The 17333-nt window shown below is 31.3% G+C and overlaps 1 protein-coding gene across 1 annotated transcript; it reads left to right on the top strand.

Annotated features, from left to right (window-relative positions):
* Positions 1 to 8417: 8417 nt before the first annotated feature.
* Positions 8418 to 14066, top strand: LOC125843800 (borneol dehydrogenase, mitochondrial-like). Its single transcript, XM_049523006.1, has 3 exons — positions 8418 to 8513; positions 13127 to 13467; positions 13620 to 14066. The coding sequence occupies exons 1-3, from the start codon at positions 8491 to 8493 to the stop codon at positions 14045 to 14047; spliced, it is 792 nt and encodes a 263-aa protein (XP_049378963.1). The 5' UTR covers positions 8418 to 8490; the 3' UTR covers positions 14048 to 14066.
* The last annotated feature ends 3267 nt before the right edge of the window (positions 14067 to 17333 follow it).

Genomic DNA, 17333 nt, shown 5'->3' with positions numbered 1-17333 from the left:
ACAGTTAGTAGGTATTATGAGACAAATACTACAGCAGAAATTAAAGGATCTAATAATACAGATCCATTCAAGAAAATTGCCAGACAACTTCAAATGAAGAAAGGAATTATTTCCAAATCAGAGGCAATAGCTCTGTATATGGAGGAAGTAAAGAAAGATTTAATAAAAAATCTTGATTTTGATATAAAAGATGACACTTCAATGGCATCAGCCAGTCATACAGATGATACATGTCTTGCAGGAGAAGCACAAGACATTGATGATGAAGAAGAAGACCTTGAGACTATTCTCAAGCGTTACCAACAGCAGATGGAAGAATCTTCCATTTACACAACGGACAAAGGAAAAGACAAAATCTAGTGGAGGTCCTTTTCACTTTTACTTTATATCTTTTATAAAGATAAGTTGGGTGGCCTAGCCATGTGAAGGCCATTATTATTTGTCGGTTTTATCGTTTGTTTATTGGCCATTATAAAGTTGTGGGCCATCTCTATTATTGTTGTTATAGTTTGTAACCTCTATATAAGAGGAAGTGTGTATTAGTTTTGGAGGCAAGTTCAGAACCCCCTCTCTCTCTCTCTCTAAAAATTTCTCTCCCTTGTAATATTTTCCAGTATTTTCAATAAAAGTTTGCAGTTTGGCTTAAAGATCTCATTAAGGTATTATTTTTATTCTCGTTCTTATATTTTCTTTATCTTCATCAGCCCCATGATGGGCTAAACTATTTGTGTTGAGCTATAGCATACTAAGTTATTATAAGGTGGCAATGTTGTCTATTATGTAGACAGATTAAACAATTTAGATTAAGGTCAGACATAGATAATCTCAGGCCAGTATATGAAAAATAGCCGAAGGAATCCGTTGGATTACCCAGGGAAGGGCGGACCCGGGCGGACCCGGATAGTAGGGATTCTTCATATACTGTTGCCAGGACTTACTGTGTCTATAAAGGTCCCTAATAGTCTAATTTGTGGTGATCCGTTTTCGTATTTGATTATAACAATAATTATTATTATAATAATAATAATTCTAACAATAATTATAATAATAATAATAATAATAATAATTATTATTATTATTATAATAATTATTATTATAATTATTATAATTATAATAATTATAATAATAATTATAATAATAATAATAATAATTATAATTATAATATAATAAAAGGTACTGGCTCTGATACCAAAACGAAAACGGATCGCACTACAGTTAGACTATTAGGAACCTTTATAATCATAGCTAGTCCTGGCAACAGTATATGAAAATCCCTACTATCCGGGTCCGCCTGGGTCCGCCCTTCCTCATGGGTAATCCAACGGGTAATCCAACGGATTCCTTCAGCTATTTTTCATATACTGGCCTGGATTATCTATGTTCGACCTTAATCTAACCTATTCAATCTGTCAACATAATAGACACAACGCCACCTTATAATAACTTAGTATGCTATAGCTCAACACAAACAGTTTAGCCCACCATGGGGCTGATGAATATAAAGAAGTATATTAAATAAGGATGAGAATAAGAAATAGTACCTTATACTGAAATCTTCCAAACCAAATTGCAAACTTTTATTGAAATACTCAGAAATATTACAAGAGAGAGAATTTAAAAGAGAGAGAGAGGGGGTTCTAAAACCTCCCTCTTACTGAATACACACTTCCTCTTATATAGAGGTTACAAGGAAAAACGAATAATAAAGAGTGGCCCACAACTTTTACATTGGCCAATAACCACACGATAAGATCGACAAGCCCCTATGGCTTTCACATGGTCTTATTTTTATTTAAGATGGCCGACAATGCTTTCGGCTACTTTATAAAAGCAACTTCTACTATTTGGCCCTTTATCTGACCAAATGCTGGAATCTTATGCTTTTCCTTTTCCTTTTCCAGCTGTGCTTGCACTAGAAGATTCTTCTAGTTGTTGTTGATACCTTTGGAGAATAGTCTCAAGATCTATTTCTTCATCATCAATATCTTGACCTTCCCCAGCAATGCATATATCATCTTCTTTATCATCATCATTTGTATGGCTTGCTGATGCCATGGAGATATCATCTTTTATCTCTATGTCCAGATTTCTCATTAAATCTTTCTTTACTTCTTCCATATATAAGGCTATAGCTTCTGATTTAGAGATAAGTCCTTTCTTCATTTGAATTTTTCTTGTAATCTTCTTGAATGGACTTAAATCTTCTATGATGGGCGATTCCATAGTAAAGCATTGTCGGCCATCTTAAATAAAAATAAGACCATGTGAAAGCCATAGGGGCTTGTCGGTCTTATCGTGTGGTTATTGGCCAATGTAAAAGTTGTGGGCCACTCTTTATTATTCGTTTTTCCTTGTAACCTCTATATAAGAGGAAGTGTGTATTTAGTAAGAGGGAGGTTTTAGAACCCCCTCTCTCTCTCTTTTTTAAATTCTCTCTCTTGTAATATTTCCGAGTATTTCAATAAAAGTTTGCAATTTGGTTTGGAAGATTTCAATATAAGGTACTATTTCTTATTCTCATCCTTATTTAATATACTTCTTTATATTCATCAGCCCCATGATGGGCTAAACTGTTTGTGTTGAGCTATAGCATACTAAGTTATTATAAGGTGGCGTTGTGTCTGTTATGTTGACAGATTGAATAGGTTAGATTAAGGTCGAACATAGATAATCCAGGCCAGTATATGAAAAATAGCTGAAGGAATCCGTTGGATTACCCATGAGGAAGGGCGGACCCGGGCGGACCCGGATAGTAGGGATTTTCATATACTGTTGCCAGGACTAGCTATGATTATAAAGGTTCCTAATAGTCTAACTGTAGTGCGATCCGTTTCGTTTTGGTATCAGAGCCAGTACCTTTTATAAATGATATTTTCCCACTCACTCATTGGGATAATAATAAAATTATTGGAACCTGGAATAACAAACCATTATGCTTAATTCTGACTCAGGAACAGGATCAGAATATAGCAGTGAAGAAGAATCTTCAACAAGTGAAGATCTTAAAGCTCTTCAACAAGAAGAGTATTTAACTTCTGAAGAAGAATGCTCACCTTGCCAGCAAGGAATGGAATGTGAAAAGGAAGATGAAGACGACCTTTATAAGATCTATGATCAATTTAAAGAAATGAGTCTAAATGTCATTGATAATGACAAAATAATAGAGCTCTTACAAAATATCAAAGATCCTGAAATCAGGGCTCAAATCATTGATAAAATAAGTGATTCAAAAGAAAAGGTATTATAATAAATCAGATACTTGTCACAAATGTGGAAGATTTGGTCATTATGCCAAAGATTGTAGAGTCAAGGAAAAGATCAAAAGTCTTGACATAGAAGATAATATAAAGGAAAACATCTTTATAGTACCTGAAGGATGTAAGAGTCTTATACCTCAAGTTTTGGAGGAGAGTTCTAATGGTTTCACTATTATCTGACCATCTTCCTGAGAAATGTTCAATAATATTTAAAATCAGTGTATAAACTGCATTTTGAGAGACTTGTTCTCCTTCTTGTTTTACTGCCATTAAGACTCTATCTCTTTGTTCCTGGTTGAGATAATTATCCCACCATCCTTTCAATTGGCCAGTAAAACCTGCTGTTATCATGTCAGCAATAGTCTTATCGCTATTTTTATTGGTTTTACAGATAGTACTGTACATTAACATTCTATGGACAGTAGTATAAATTTGTCTATCAGTATAACCATCTATGTTCCATTCATAGATTTCCTTTCCATTATAACTATTAGTTATAATATGTTCATGTTCTTCAAGTAAAACATCTTGGGGAGTGGGTCTAGGATAATAGAACATCCTTTGGTAAGGTTTCCTAGCATATTTCTCTGATATCTTATTAATACTATCATAAAATTCCTTTTTATTGCTAGGTTCTCCTTCCTCAAAGCTTTCAGCATTTAAAGGCTGAACTCCACCACCTTTAAACTTCTTTTCTAAGAAATGTTCAAGATCTGAATAATCTTTAATCTTGAAGTCTTCAATCTCTGGAGGTGGTTGTAAACTGCTATGAACAATTTTCTCCTTTCCTTTTAACTTAGTAGGTAAAAGGGAAATGATCTTATCAACTTTGTCATGTAGAGAGACAATATGATCACCCAAAATACTCATATAAATATTAGCATAATTATTCTGCTTAATCATGACATTAATATATTGAGTAGTCACTAAAGCAGTGTCATTTTCAAATAATTTTGAAAAAGCATTAAAGTTAACAATCCTATCATTTTTATTAATCTGGAAAGACTGTTGTGGAGGAAAGACTGCTTTAGTAATTTCTCCATTACTAAGAGTAAAATCTCTTTCAAGCATAGAAATATAATTCTGAACATGTTTGCACATAAACCATGGAACAAAAGCTATTAAATGATTTATTCCTGAATTTATTAAATCTTTATAAAATTCTTCTTGAAAATTATGTTGTTCATCTTTATCAAAGTTGTTAAAAAACCATTTTCTAAAGAGTTTTCCATTTTTTTCTTTGAAAATCTTTAGCAATACGAGCCCTTGCCGGAGATCCCGGACTAAAATCAATAATTTTGTCAGTCATGAAGAAACGAGTTAACCTGTTATCCCATCTGGAAAATTCATTTCAGATTCAGTTATATCTAAATCAGAACTAGCTCTCCCAATTGGTTGGGCTATATTGTCTTTATCAATCTTTATATTGTCACATCTATATGATTCTCTAATTTGAGAAGTAGATGCACGAGAAGGAACTTGAACAATATAATCGATAGGAGAGATATAAGAAGAGTTAGATCTAGTTATTCTAGAAGACATACTTCGATTTTCACTAAGCATATTAGTCGGTTCATGAAATTTGATTTTAACAGTCCCATCAATTAACTGTTCAATTTCAGAAACCTCAGTATTAACATTATTTTGAGGTTGAGTAGCATTCTCAATAACTCATTCTTGTGGAAAATCAATTTCTTCCCACTTGATAGGTCTTCTAGTAACTACCTTGGATTTATCAAAGTTAGTTTCTATTAAAATAGTTTCATTTTTAAAATCAATTATTTTACACATAGGATTTAAAGTATGCAATAATTTATAATAAATTCTATAACATACACAAACAACTTCAGTGCCAGGCATATAATCATAACCATGAAGTTTAATATTTAAAATAAGGGAACTTAATGAGTTCTCATCCTGTAAGGAGATTTGTAAATTAGGATAAACATTAAAATAAACTGGTCCATATGCTAGACTAGTTTGAATTGTCCCTATTAGAGACTTCTTCCAATTATGATTTCTATCGTCACGTAAAGCTGCTATGAAGCTTTCTGGTAACCCTCTTAAAGTGAGAGGTTTAAAAGCAACTTGTACTAAACCAATATGCATAAATCTATAAATATCCCTATAAGGAGCTATGTCATTATCAGATAATAATCTAAAAGTCTGGTTGTCACTATCAATAGTGATAGTTTCTTCTGTGGTTTTAACCACCTGTTTGAGACCTTGTTTCTCAAAGGTACCCATTTGATAGATAATTCTAGGTGAAATTTTTGGAATAGTCCACTTATTAAGTAGATCAAGATGTTGAGGTATATCATATTCTTCCTTTCTACTGTTTTTAACAGTAGACCTTCTCTTTAAGATATTCATGATAAAAACTGTGTTGAACTGTAACACCTATAGCTATTATAAGTCCATGGCTCTGATACCAAAACGAAAACGGATCGCACTACAGTTAGACTATTAGGAACCTTTATAATTTCAGATCAAATTTAGAGAATATAATAGCATCATAAACTCTATCTAACAAATTTTTTTTATTAGGAATCGGATATCTAATCCATCTCAAAGCTTTATTAAGAGGTTTATAATTTATAACTAATCGGGGAGCCCCCCTTTCCTGTTCGGCATGTTTATTAACATAGAACGTCGTACACGACCATGGTGATTTGGATTGCCTTATAAGGCCTTTTTGTAATAAAGAGCTAATTTCTTTTTTTGCATAACTCTAAATATTCAGAGTTCATTTGACAAGGTCTTGCCTTTGTAGGAATATTATCCTCATCGAAATCATCTTCATACGGAAGACTTACAACATGCTTTTTTCTATTCCAAAAAGCATTGGGATGATCTCCACAAATATCAAGAGAGAATTGATTGGCCAAGATTTTTATTTTATCTTGTAATTTGGGATTTTGTATGATATTTTCAATTTCAATACTATTAATTTCTTGTTTTATAAAATTGACTTGGTTATTTTTCGAAACCAATAATTTAGCAGTTAAATCATTTATCATTCTAGTAAATGGTTTAGTGACAAACTCTAAAATAAATGGTTTGTTATTCCAGGTTCCAATAATTTTATTATTATCCCAANTGTTCAAGTAATTAATTTTACTTGATAAATGTAAAAGAAAATAATAAAAAAAACGTGTCTTACGTTTGAGGGAACGTTCAAATATTTCCTTAAATATGCACCGAACGCTTTTAGTCTTTTAAATTTATGGTTTTGTTTGGTTTCGGATTTTAAAAAATAAAAACCGATAAAACTGAATTATATATATAAAGTATTTAGGTTTAGAATTAAATTAGAGTTAACCACTTTTTGTTCCTTTTTGGTTATTGTCTTTCATAATGATTACGTCTATATTTTAAGTTTGAACATCTTTAATAAGTATACTTATAAGCATTGTGTTTTAAGTTTTACTTATGATTTATATTAGAAAGTATATTTAAGGGATTTAATATTGTTACTTTGGTTATGTTATTAATTATTGACATAACCGAATAACCAAATTGAAAAAAATCGAACCGAATAGAGGAAAACCGAACAAAATCAAATTTATCTTGGATCGAATTGAGTTACACTTTTACAAAACTAAAAACCAAAAAATCCAAATCGAATAGTGCAAAACCAAATCAAAAAATCGAATGCACACCCCTAGATCTAGGGGTGAAAAGGCATTGACGTGAAGTTATTTATCCAATTATTTATGCTAAAATTATATAATTATTATTCTATATAAAAAATAAATAAAATAATTTATGAAATATCTTTAATAATCCAATTACGCGTATCTATCCCTAAGAGTATGACATCATAGTTTGTCAAATCATTTAGAAAAATTGTAGCGGAAAACGACATAAATACACTCCTGAAGTTGTCCCGAAAATTCAGTTACACTCTTAAATTATTGGGACAATCTATTACACACCTATATTACTCAAAAGTGAATTTAATACCACTCTCAAAGCTGATGTGGAAATAAATTAAATACAAAATAAATAAGGGCGCGTTTGAGTAAAAAAAAAGGGTAAATTTTATTTCCCACCCATCCTTCTTCTTCACGTTACCCCACCTTTCTTCTACTCCATTATTTTTTTTTATCACAAACACTTTTTTTGCTATGACCAAGGAAAAAAATATTATTTTATGATAAATTTTCAAGAAAAAAAATAGAAAATAACATTGCATAATAGAAATTCATTGCAAAGATCGGTGAAGTTGTTAATTAATTAGGTTCACTGCTCGAAAAAATTTCGGCGAGACATCTAAAATTGGTCAATTTTTACTATTTCCACATCAATTTCGTGAAGTCAAGCATTAATTATTCAATTGTTTTTATCTTTTTTATTGATTGTGAGCATTTGAAAAAAGAAATTTTTTAGCTCTTTCTTTTTCTATGTAAAAAGTTTCTAGATTTTGTACAAAATTCAATTTTTTTAATGTATGTTTATAGATCTTACTTCTCTCTCAAAACAATTCTATTTAGATTTTCTTCAAAATCAGTAATATTAAACGTCATTCTCCTCTTTGAGCTTGAATAAAATTTGTAATTGTAATATTTTTTGTGGTGCATTTGGTGATGGATTATAAACTTAGTGGTGGCAAGATTTTTAATTTCGATAATGACAATGAAACTCGTGATTTTGATGTGGGTGCTGAAATTTATGGTTATGATTGATGAATTTCAATATTGGTAGTGATGTGGTTCCAATGGTGAGTTTAGTTAAATTTAATGGTTGTTATCATTTTTTTATGATGGCAATGGTTGTGGGATGATTCTGGTGGTGAAATTTGTGATGGTGAAAGAGTGAATTTGGTGATAATAACAACAATGATAGCGTTTTAATGGTGGATTTGATGGCGTATAGGGAAGAAGATGCAATTGAGTGACATGTATTTTTTTTAAAAAATCTGACGTAATTATTGATGTGATAGTGACATGATGATGATGTGGCGCGAGTGTGAAACACGTTCTCATCATGTGACTGGTTATATTTATGTCAGTGTTTAAATAAATTCACTTTTAAGAAATTCAAGTGCGTAATAGATCATCACAATAATTTAAGTCTATAACTGACTTTTCATGATGCATTTTTCCCAATTTGTGGCTAATAATCCTTCTATCCTATCTCTCCTTTTAAATATATAAATATCGCACTAGTGTCCAAACATTTTACTTTTCTGTTCCAACTTGAAGTCTTTTAGGGCTATTTACAGTTTCCAATGGCTGCCCACATAGCAAGAAGGTTAGACATTTTTTATATATATTTTTATAATTGTGATGATTGGATCAACTTGAATATGTTTTTGATTAGTTTTATAGGATTTGTGACATCTTTCAGCAGATATAAGGTGAATTTATTTATTAAAATTATGACAAATAAGATGAAATTATCTAGTGAATTTTTATTACCATCAAAATTTAAATTTAAAACTTCAAAATTCTCATTTCACTTTTTAACATCTATCAGTATGATCACAGTTTTGGTGCTCTAATATATCTTGCTCAACTACTACTGAAAGATAGATAGTAAACAAGCAATTTCTCCATTTTTTTAAATTTCTTGAATGCCCTCAAATCTTTTTTCCAACACATTAAAAAAAAGTATTTATTCATTTTTTGGGTCATTTCCAAAAAAAAAATAATAGAAATGGGAACCAACTCAGCCATCACTAGCGGCTCATCACCAAGTGACAACCTTCCCCATCACTAATAGAAGGTCCACAAGGTCATTCTTGTCCTTCCCACACTTCATCACTTAGGAGTCGTACGGTAGTTGGATATAGTTACGCATATATTCGTAATGTGCGTGTTAGTTATATATGTATTATAATATTAGTTATCTAGGGTTTAGTTATGCAAGATTTAGTTATACATGTATTAGTTTTATATATTAGTTAGGTAGAGTTTAGTTATGCAAGATTTAGTTATACACGNTAGAGTTTAGTTATGCAAGATTGTGTTAGTTATATATGTATTATAATATTAGTTATCTAGAGTTTAGTTATGCAAGATTTAGTTATACATGTATTAGTTTTATATATTAGTTAGGTAGAGTTTAGTTATGCAAGATTTAGTTATACACGTATTATGTAGATATTATTTATGCATGATTTAATTATGTCGAGATTACAATACATTAGTGAGCTAATTTTTATTTCTTAATCCAATATATAATTAGTGAGCTAATGTTTATTATAACCATTGAAATAAAAAAACTATATAAATAACACATTAAAATTAAATAAATATCAATAGTTAAAAACAATAAAGTAAATACAAAATAACTAAAAGTAATTAAGTAATTTTTACTCAATATGATAAAATAATTAAGCGATAGATAGTTTAAATTAAAAGAAATAAAAAATAACTAAAAAAATTAAAACTTGTATTGGTAGTGCGTTACAGAGAAACTATGCAAATGAAATTAATTACAATTAGTAGTCACTGCCTTGCCCCCAAAGAAAATAATTAACAAAAAGTGAAGCAAGGAAACTAAAAGTAATTAAGAAGATAAAAAACCCAAAGCAAGAAAACTCATAGTGCTTTTTTTTACATGTATTAATTATTTGATTTGTTGCAAAAGTAAATTGATAGGGGTAAAGAAGTAATTTACTATTTTAATACATGTATAACTAATACACATAACTTATTCCACCTTCTATTCCGCATAAATTATACATAGATTTCCTCATAATTTCTACAAGTATTAATTATGTAGGATTATAAAAACTGCAACCAAACATCCTATAAATTAATTAATTAATACTGGAATAAGTTTTATATAACACTTGAAAAGCTACCATATCAAACATTGTATAAAATTAATATATGAATAACTTTTATACAATATTTGAAAACTTACAACCAAACATTGTGTAAAATTAATACATGAATAACTTTGATTCTTTTTGCAAATCAAACATGGTATAAAAAATATAATACATGAATAACAAAGTTATGTATTAGTTATGACATAATTTAATTATTTTTCTAGTAGGTTTTTAGGGGTCATTTAGTTGTTGGATAGAGTTATACATGTATTAGTTATATATATACATGAATAACCTTTTTATTATCCACCTACCAAATGTTGTATTAATTATATACATGAATAACCTTTTTCTTATCCACCTACCAAAGGTCGTATACGTTATACGGACTCTAATACATGGATAAGACTTATTTTATACAACTACCAAACGACCCCTTCATTTATGTATGATTAATACATATATTGGTTTTATATTTTATTCAATATTATAAGTTATATAACTAGGACATAATAAATTATGATATTAGCATATTAAGGACGGTTAATGCTCCATTCATTTCATTTTACTTGGTCCCTATTCAAACATAGATATTTCATTTTACTTGTTTATTTTAACATATCAAAATAGCTTTTTTTTTTTCATACGACCCTTAGGCGTCGTTTGGCATGAGGATAAGGCATAATTAATTTTGGAATTAATAGGATGGGTTATCCCATATTTGGTTGGAATAAAATACGGGATAATTTATTCCGAGATAACTTATTCTCCAACAAAGCTAGCCTTTAGTATTAAATAACTACATAAAATAGTACTCTCTTTGTTCATTTTTATTTGTCACATTTGGACTTGACCCATCCATTTAAGAAAAAAATAATTTGACATGACTATTTTACTACACAACCCCTATTATTTGATGTTTAGTACTATGTCTTGAAAAATGATTTGAGAAATAAGTGATTAATGCTAATGCTAATGGTAAATCATGATAAAATTTTTTATCTTTTCTAAATATATTAAAAATGACAGGTAAAAATAAAAGTTTATTTATGAAATAGTGGACAAGTATAAATAACAGAGGAAATAGTACTCAAATTTAGAATTCTAGCGCATCACTAATAAGGTTAGTTTAATAATATTATAATTCTTTTTAAAGAATGTATCAAGTCAACGAGAGTCAAGTTTACACGATCATAAGCATAGTTAAAAGAAAAACTACCCTAAATACACTGAATCAAACCGTAGATAAAAAATAATCATAACATAGCTAATCTCAACATTCCTAATACACTCTATTTAAAATTATTCTAATAAACTCTACCAAACCACCTTTTAGAAATAGCTCACAATAGATTCATACACAAAGAGTCTTTCTCTGTGAAGAACATCAACGAAAACCAGCAACATTCAAGCTTTCATCCACAAATTCAATAGCTTTAGTTATAGATTGGATTGCCAATAGCTTTTATATTTTGCAGGTTGTGATTAAGGGTGTGTTTGGCATGGAGAAAAATATTTTTGAAACATATTTCAAATTTAAAAAAAATAAAATTTTACGCCATCCCTATCCTTCCCCCGCGACCCCGTCGATCTTTTTTTTTAAAAATATTGTTTTTGAAAAAAAAATTCCTGGGTGAGGTCCTAAGTCAAATCTCAGGGTTGGATTACAGAATGGTTATCGGGGTCTTGTCCTAGTTTGGATGTTGGGGTCGAGTCTTAAATCAATTATTGGGGTTGATTTTCGGATCAAAAATTATTTTTTTAAAGAGTATTGTTTAGTCTCAAGCAAAAAATAAAGATATTTTCTGAAAAATATTTTTCATTCACCAACAAAACATCAAAATATATTTCTACTCACCAACCAAACATGAGAAAATAAGTTAGAAATCCACTTATTTTTCGAGAAAAACATTGAAACATTTTCGATGAAAAATATTTTCCTCATACCAAACACACCCTAAATGACAAAAGACCCTACTCCTATTTTCCTAATGTCTTAATCATAATATGAGGGCATTCAAACAACTAAAAAATGGGGAGATTCTTCTATCGTACGTCATATATACATTTTTTAAAAAGTGACAAGTTTTGTGTGCCATCCTCTAATTGTTTATTATCTTCCTTCTGCAAACAGAGCACAACCCAAGTGAGTAATGGGAAAAGCTTAATGTTTCCTGCCGCTGATATTTGTTGAATTCTGACAAGAATGGCAAATAGGGCTCACAATAGGGCGGGATGGGATAGGTGAAGCCTTACTCTATCATAGATTTAACCTGCCCTACCCGATTTATTTAATATTATATTGTTTTTCAACCTGCCCGATCTGGCCCTATTTAGCTTGTCTCGCCCTACTTAGCTCCTTCAATTATTATTTTTTCAAATTTGTAACGATAGTTTAGAAAATTTTAAGATAATCAAAATATTATCAATGAAGCTTTGCTTATCCTTTTTTTAAAAAAGAAAATAATATATGGATAAAAAGTTATATAAAGATAAAATTTTAAAGTTACAGTGCTTAGTTTTCATGGGTAAGGCAAAGTATTGCTCACAAACAGTGCTAGCTGTTATTACGATATCTTATAACAGAAAATTTAACTAACATGTTTCTAATTACAAGAGTAGAACTTCACATATGTATATTGTTTAGCTCCGCCCCGTCCCATTTAGAATTTTAATTGTAGTTTACTTGCCCTGTTTTGTCCTGCCCTGCCCCTTCTCGCCCCACCCCTTTTTTACCGTGCCCTATTGCCGAGATTCTTATTGGCAACATTAATGTTATCTTCTGTGGAAAAGTAGCTTTTAGTTTATACTCTGTTCCAAAATAAGTCTCATCTTAGGAATTCAAGACAAAATTTTATAAGTTTTCAATCTATATTATTATATTCCATCTTCTGAATAATGTTTATTTCTAAAAAAAATATTTATTAAATAAAGATAGATTAATAAACTATATATTGTATTTATAGCGTAATGTTTACTAGGATAATACTTACTTTGGAACGGAGGTGGTAATATTATACATGGCCAATAGACAAAAACTCATGAAATGTTAAGGAGTAACACACATCATTATTATTTATTTTAGGCTTAAAGGTAAAGTTGCAATTATAACTGGTGCTGCTAGTGGCATTGGTGAAGCAGCTGCGAAACTTTTCTCTAGGTATGGAGCCAAAGTGGTGATTGCAGACATTCAAGACGACTTGGCACATAAAGTTTGCAAAGATTTGGATCCATCATCAACTACCTTTGTGCATTGTGATGTTACAAAAGAGGAAGACCTAGAAAATGTTGTGAACATTGTTGTAGACAAGTATGGCAAGCTAGACATCATGTACAATAATGCTGGTATAATGGGAGCAGTCAAATCCAATATTCTTGAAAATGAAAAATCTGACTTCGAAAAAGTCATTAGTACTAACCTCGTAGGTATGGAAAAAGTCATTATATTCTGGCTTTGATCCTTGTGATATTTTACTCAACATATTTAACTTGGAGTTATTGAAAAGCATGTTGTGATCAGAATGAAAATTCGTCCATATGTCCGAGACTTAAAAGTACAAATTTAATTTCCCTGGCAGGTACATTTCTTGGAATTAAACAAGCAGCACGAGTCATGATCCCTCGCGGTCAAGGTAGCATAATTACAACTGGTAGTGTTTGTTCATCCATAGGTGGTGTTTGTCCTCATGTCTACACGAGTTCAAAACATGGCTTGTTAGGACTTACTCGGAATGCTGCAGTTGATTTAGGACGATATGGCATTCGTGTGAATTGTGTGTCGCCATACGTTATTCTTACGGCATCAGCTTTAAATACCTTAAAAAAGATGGGGAAAGAAGATTCAGATGTTTATTCTACCTTAAAAGGTGCTACACTTACTCCTAATGATGTCGCCGAAACAGCTGTTTTCCTAGCAAGTGATGAGTCCAAGTATGTTAATGGCCAAGATTTTATTATTGATGGTGGATTCACAATTGAGAATCTAGGTTTATCAATGTTCAAGTAGTTTTTTGTATTTGATAAAGCTACACGTAATTTTGAATAAAAGTCATGTTTACTTCATTTTGTTAGACCATTGACATTTTTTTCCAGCTTATTATTTTAACTGTTTTTTACTTATTTCAGTTTAGTGCTCTCTATTTTCTAGCTAGACTTGATCAACTTTAGTTGCTCAACTTTCTGAAGTTAGTGACACATGTTCTTATTTAGTTTTAACATTCACTTTGTAAGTGGCTACTAGATACGAAATAGTTAGGTTTTTCCTTGTATAAATTCAGATCTTCTGCAAATTAATATACAACTGGAATTTCATAAGTTCACTCTATTTTTATTCTTCCAATCAGTTTCTTGAGTGTTTCTGTTTTAACAGTGGTATCAAAGCCTCTAGTTGATGTTACAGGACCAAAAAGTTTTAACCTACAACACAAATGACATCCAACAACCTACATTTAAATCCACCATTCACTTTCACCGATGAAAATTATCCAATCTGGTCTGTGAAGATGCAAGCCTTTCTGGAAGCCTATGAACTTGAGGAAACTGTGACGGAAGATAAACCATTTGCTGCTCTACCAACAAATCCTACCTTGGCTCAAATCAAATCAAACAACGAAGAGAAGGCAAAGAAATCTAAAGCCAAGTCGCTTATGCAAAGTGTTGTGGCAGATTCTGTGTGTTTACAGAATCATGGCTTGCAAAAGAGCAAAAGAGGCTTGGGATAGGTTGAAAGAAGAATATCAAGGCAGCGATAGAACACGTCAAATGCAAGTGTTGAACCTGAAAAGAGAGTTTCAATCCTTGAATATGCAGGAGGATGAAACAATCAGTAAGTATGCTGATAGAATCTCCTTAATTGTTAATAACATTAGACTTCTTGGTGAAGAATATACAAACAAACAAATTGTGGAGAAAGTTCTTGTGGAGGTTTGAATCTAAGACTTCCTCTCTTGAAGAATTTAAGGACCTGGGCAAACTTTCATTAGGTGAACTAATGAGTGCTCTTCAAGCACAAGAGCAAAGGAGTACAATGAGATGGGACAAGTTCACTGAATGAGTTTTCTCTGTACAAAAGTAAATATTTGGTAAAGGAACGCAACAGTTCAACCAAAAGAATACGGACAAGCATGGTGGAGGAAACAATAGTGGAGATGTGAAGCAGAAGTTCCCTCCGTGCAAACATTGTAAAAGAACTACACATCTGGAGAAGTACTGTTGGTGGAGAGTCAATGCGATATTCAACAATTGTAAGCAGACGGGCACATATCCAAGGGCTGCAGGTCAAGAGCAAAGGCCTCTGGTGCTTTGCAAGTACAAGTAGCAGAAGCTGCAGATGCACATGAGGAGCAACTGTTTTTTTTTTTTTTTATAGATTTCAGAAAACAACAATTCAAGAATTGGGAATTGTAGGAACAATTCTTTGGCCTTGCTCTGGTACTGATTTGATGTGAAACAAGAAGAAGGAAATGAAATAGAAACAAAAAAAGATAGATAAAAGAGAGATAAACACAATTAAGTGCAAACAACTAAAAGATGTAATGGTGACACAAACTAAAACACCACTTAATTGAGATAAAAAAGCACCTAATCTATTAGAATACTCAAGAAAGTTGCAACCTTACTTGAAAGTTCTAGGGCAAGATGTTGAAGTTCAACAAAGGATTTCCAAGCTCTCACGAGAGGCACAATTCAACATATCCAAAAACTACTTATGAAACCCTAATATCTAATACTTATACTAAGGACAAAAAATAGTGAAGAAAGACCCAATTTGACCCTCATTAAATTAGAGGGTAATTAAAATGGTAGAGCACTTAATATATTAAATATCTTCAAATCTTTCATGTTGGAGACTTCCAAAGGTTCCATCTTAATCCATAAAGCTTGCAATGCTTGAAGTCCTTCACTTGAATCTTTGTGAAAGGCCTCCTTGAAGTAGTATCACTTTGATCTACGTCAGTTAGTATTCACCTATGGAGTCATTTCCTACAAAGGGTTCCTAAATTCCTTAATTTTACAAGTTAGATTATCCAATCAAAGTTAGAGTTTTTTCAATCTTCATGGGCTCTTTTCAATTTTGATTAAATTAATTGTGTTCTATATATTTATGCATGAATTGAGGTAATTACATATTTTGGAGTTAAATTCATATAAACTCATGCATGCCCCACGAGTTTTAGAGTTTGAGCACATGATTAAGTTTATGAACTATGAAAGATGAATTTATGAAGATATGCATGTTCTTTCTATGTAATCAATATAAATGTTTTAAGGTTGCTTTCAGAGTAAAGCATTCATGTTATTGTTGTGAAAGGTTATTCTCATATAAATAATTCAAAGGGTTGAAAGATTTTCTCACCTAAGTTTGAATCAAGATTTAGGAGCTATTCTTAATNGTGGGATAGACACCAGATTCCATGTTATAGTTCACATGGTCTATGTCGGCTAATGTCAAACTTTCCACAATAACAAACTAAGGTTACTTTCTTATACTCCTCAATTCCAGTGGACTTTGAAATGGCTCGAAAAGAGCTATATGTGTGTAATGATGTCTTCTATGCAAATCCAATAATCTCTCAAATACATTTTGAGACTTAAGATATTCTGAATTATAATTATTGTTAATCATTGATCATATAGATTGGTCTGCCCCTTCTTACTCCTTGTTGTTATATTTAATGGAACCACCTTTCCCTAGACTTCTTGTTGCTTTCTTTTATCTTTTTTATTTTCATAGGTGACAAATCTACTGATACAACAATGTCCACAATGTTGTTCCCTATATCCTAATCTTCTTCTTGCCCCCATCTTTGTTCAGCTTCCTCATGTGATATATTATAAAAAATAAGCGTATCATGTGATGGATTTATAATTGGTATGGGTTGAGGATCATTTGTGTCTATTGTTGTTGCCAACTCAGCACCCCCACTCGTCTCCCTGTATTTGTTTAATCTTACTTCTACCTGCTCTACTTTTGGATTCTCTACAATGTTCTGACATTCTTCCAAATCCACCTTTTCTTCTTGATTGGTTTGGGATTCTTCTATCTTCTCCTTGTTCTCCGTTTTTGCTAAACCATCTATTTGTTTCATTTTCTCATTTTGTTTATTATTATCATCATGGAAAGCACCTTCATTAAGTTTCCTCACCTTGTCTGCTCCTTTGTTGTCTGATACCTCCTTCATTGTTTCATCTTCCTTTTTTGCTTCTGGTGCATCCAATTTGTTTTCACTTTCTACCCTTTTTTTTTTTTTGAATAGCTTGTGGATTCCATTTCTTGTTCCTGTCTATCCTTG

This window comes from Solanum stenotomum, chromosome 11, assembly GCF_019186545.1.
Source record: "Solanum stenotomum isolate F172 chromosome 11, ASM1918654v1, whole genome shotgun sequence".
Lineage (NCBI taxonomy): Eukaryota > Viridiplantae > Streptophyta > Magnoliopsida > Solanales > Solanaceae > Solanum > Solanum stenotomum.
The sequence above is the reverse complement of the archived record's forward strand: the minus strand, read 5'-3'. Positions and strand labels throughout refer to the sequence as shown.

Bases quoted from the DNA above. Each gene is read 5' to 3' on its own strand.
- LOC125843800 (XM_049523006.1), top strand. From the start codon at position 8,491: ATGGCTGCCCACATAGCAAGAAG. The intron at 8,514-13,126 runs GTTAGACATTTT...TATTTATTTTAG, and splicing joins GCTGCCCACATAGCAAGAAG to GCTTAAAGGTAAAGTTGCAA. The intron at 13,468-13,619 runs GTATGGAAAAAG...TTTCCCTGGCAG, and splicing joins CATTAGTACTAACCTCGTAG to GTACATTTCTTGGAATTAAA.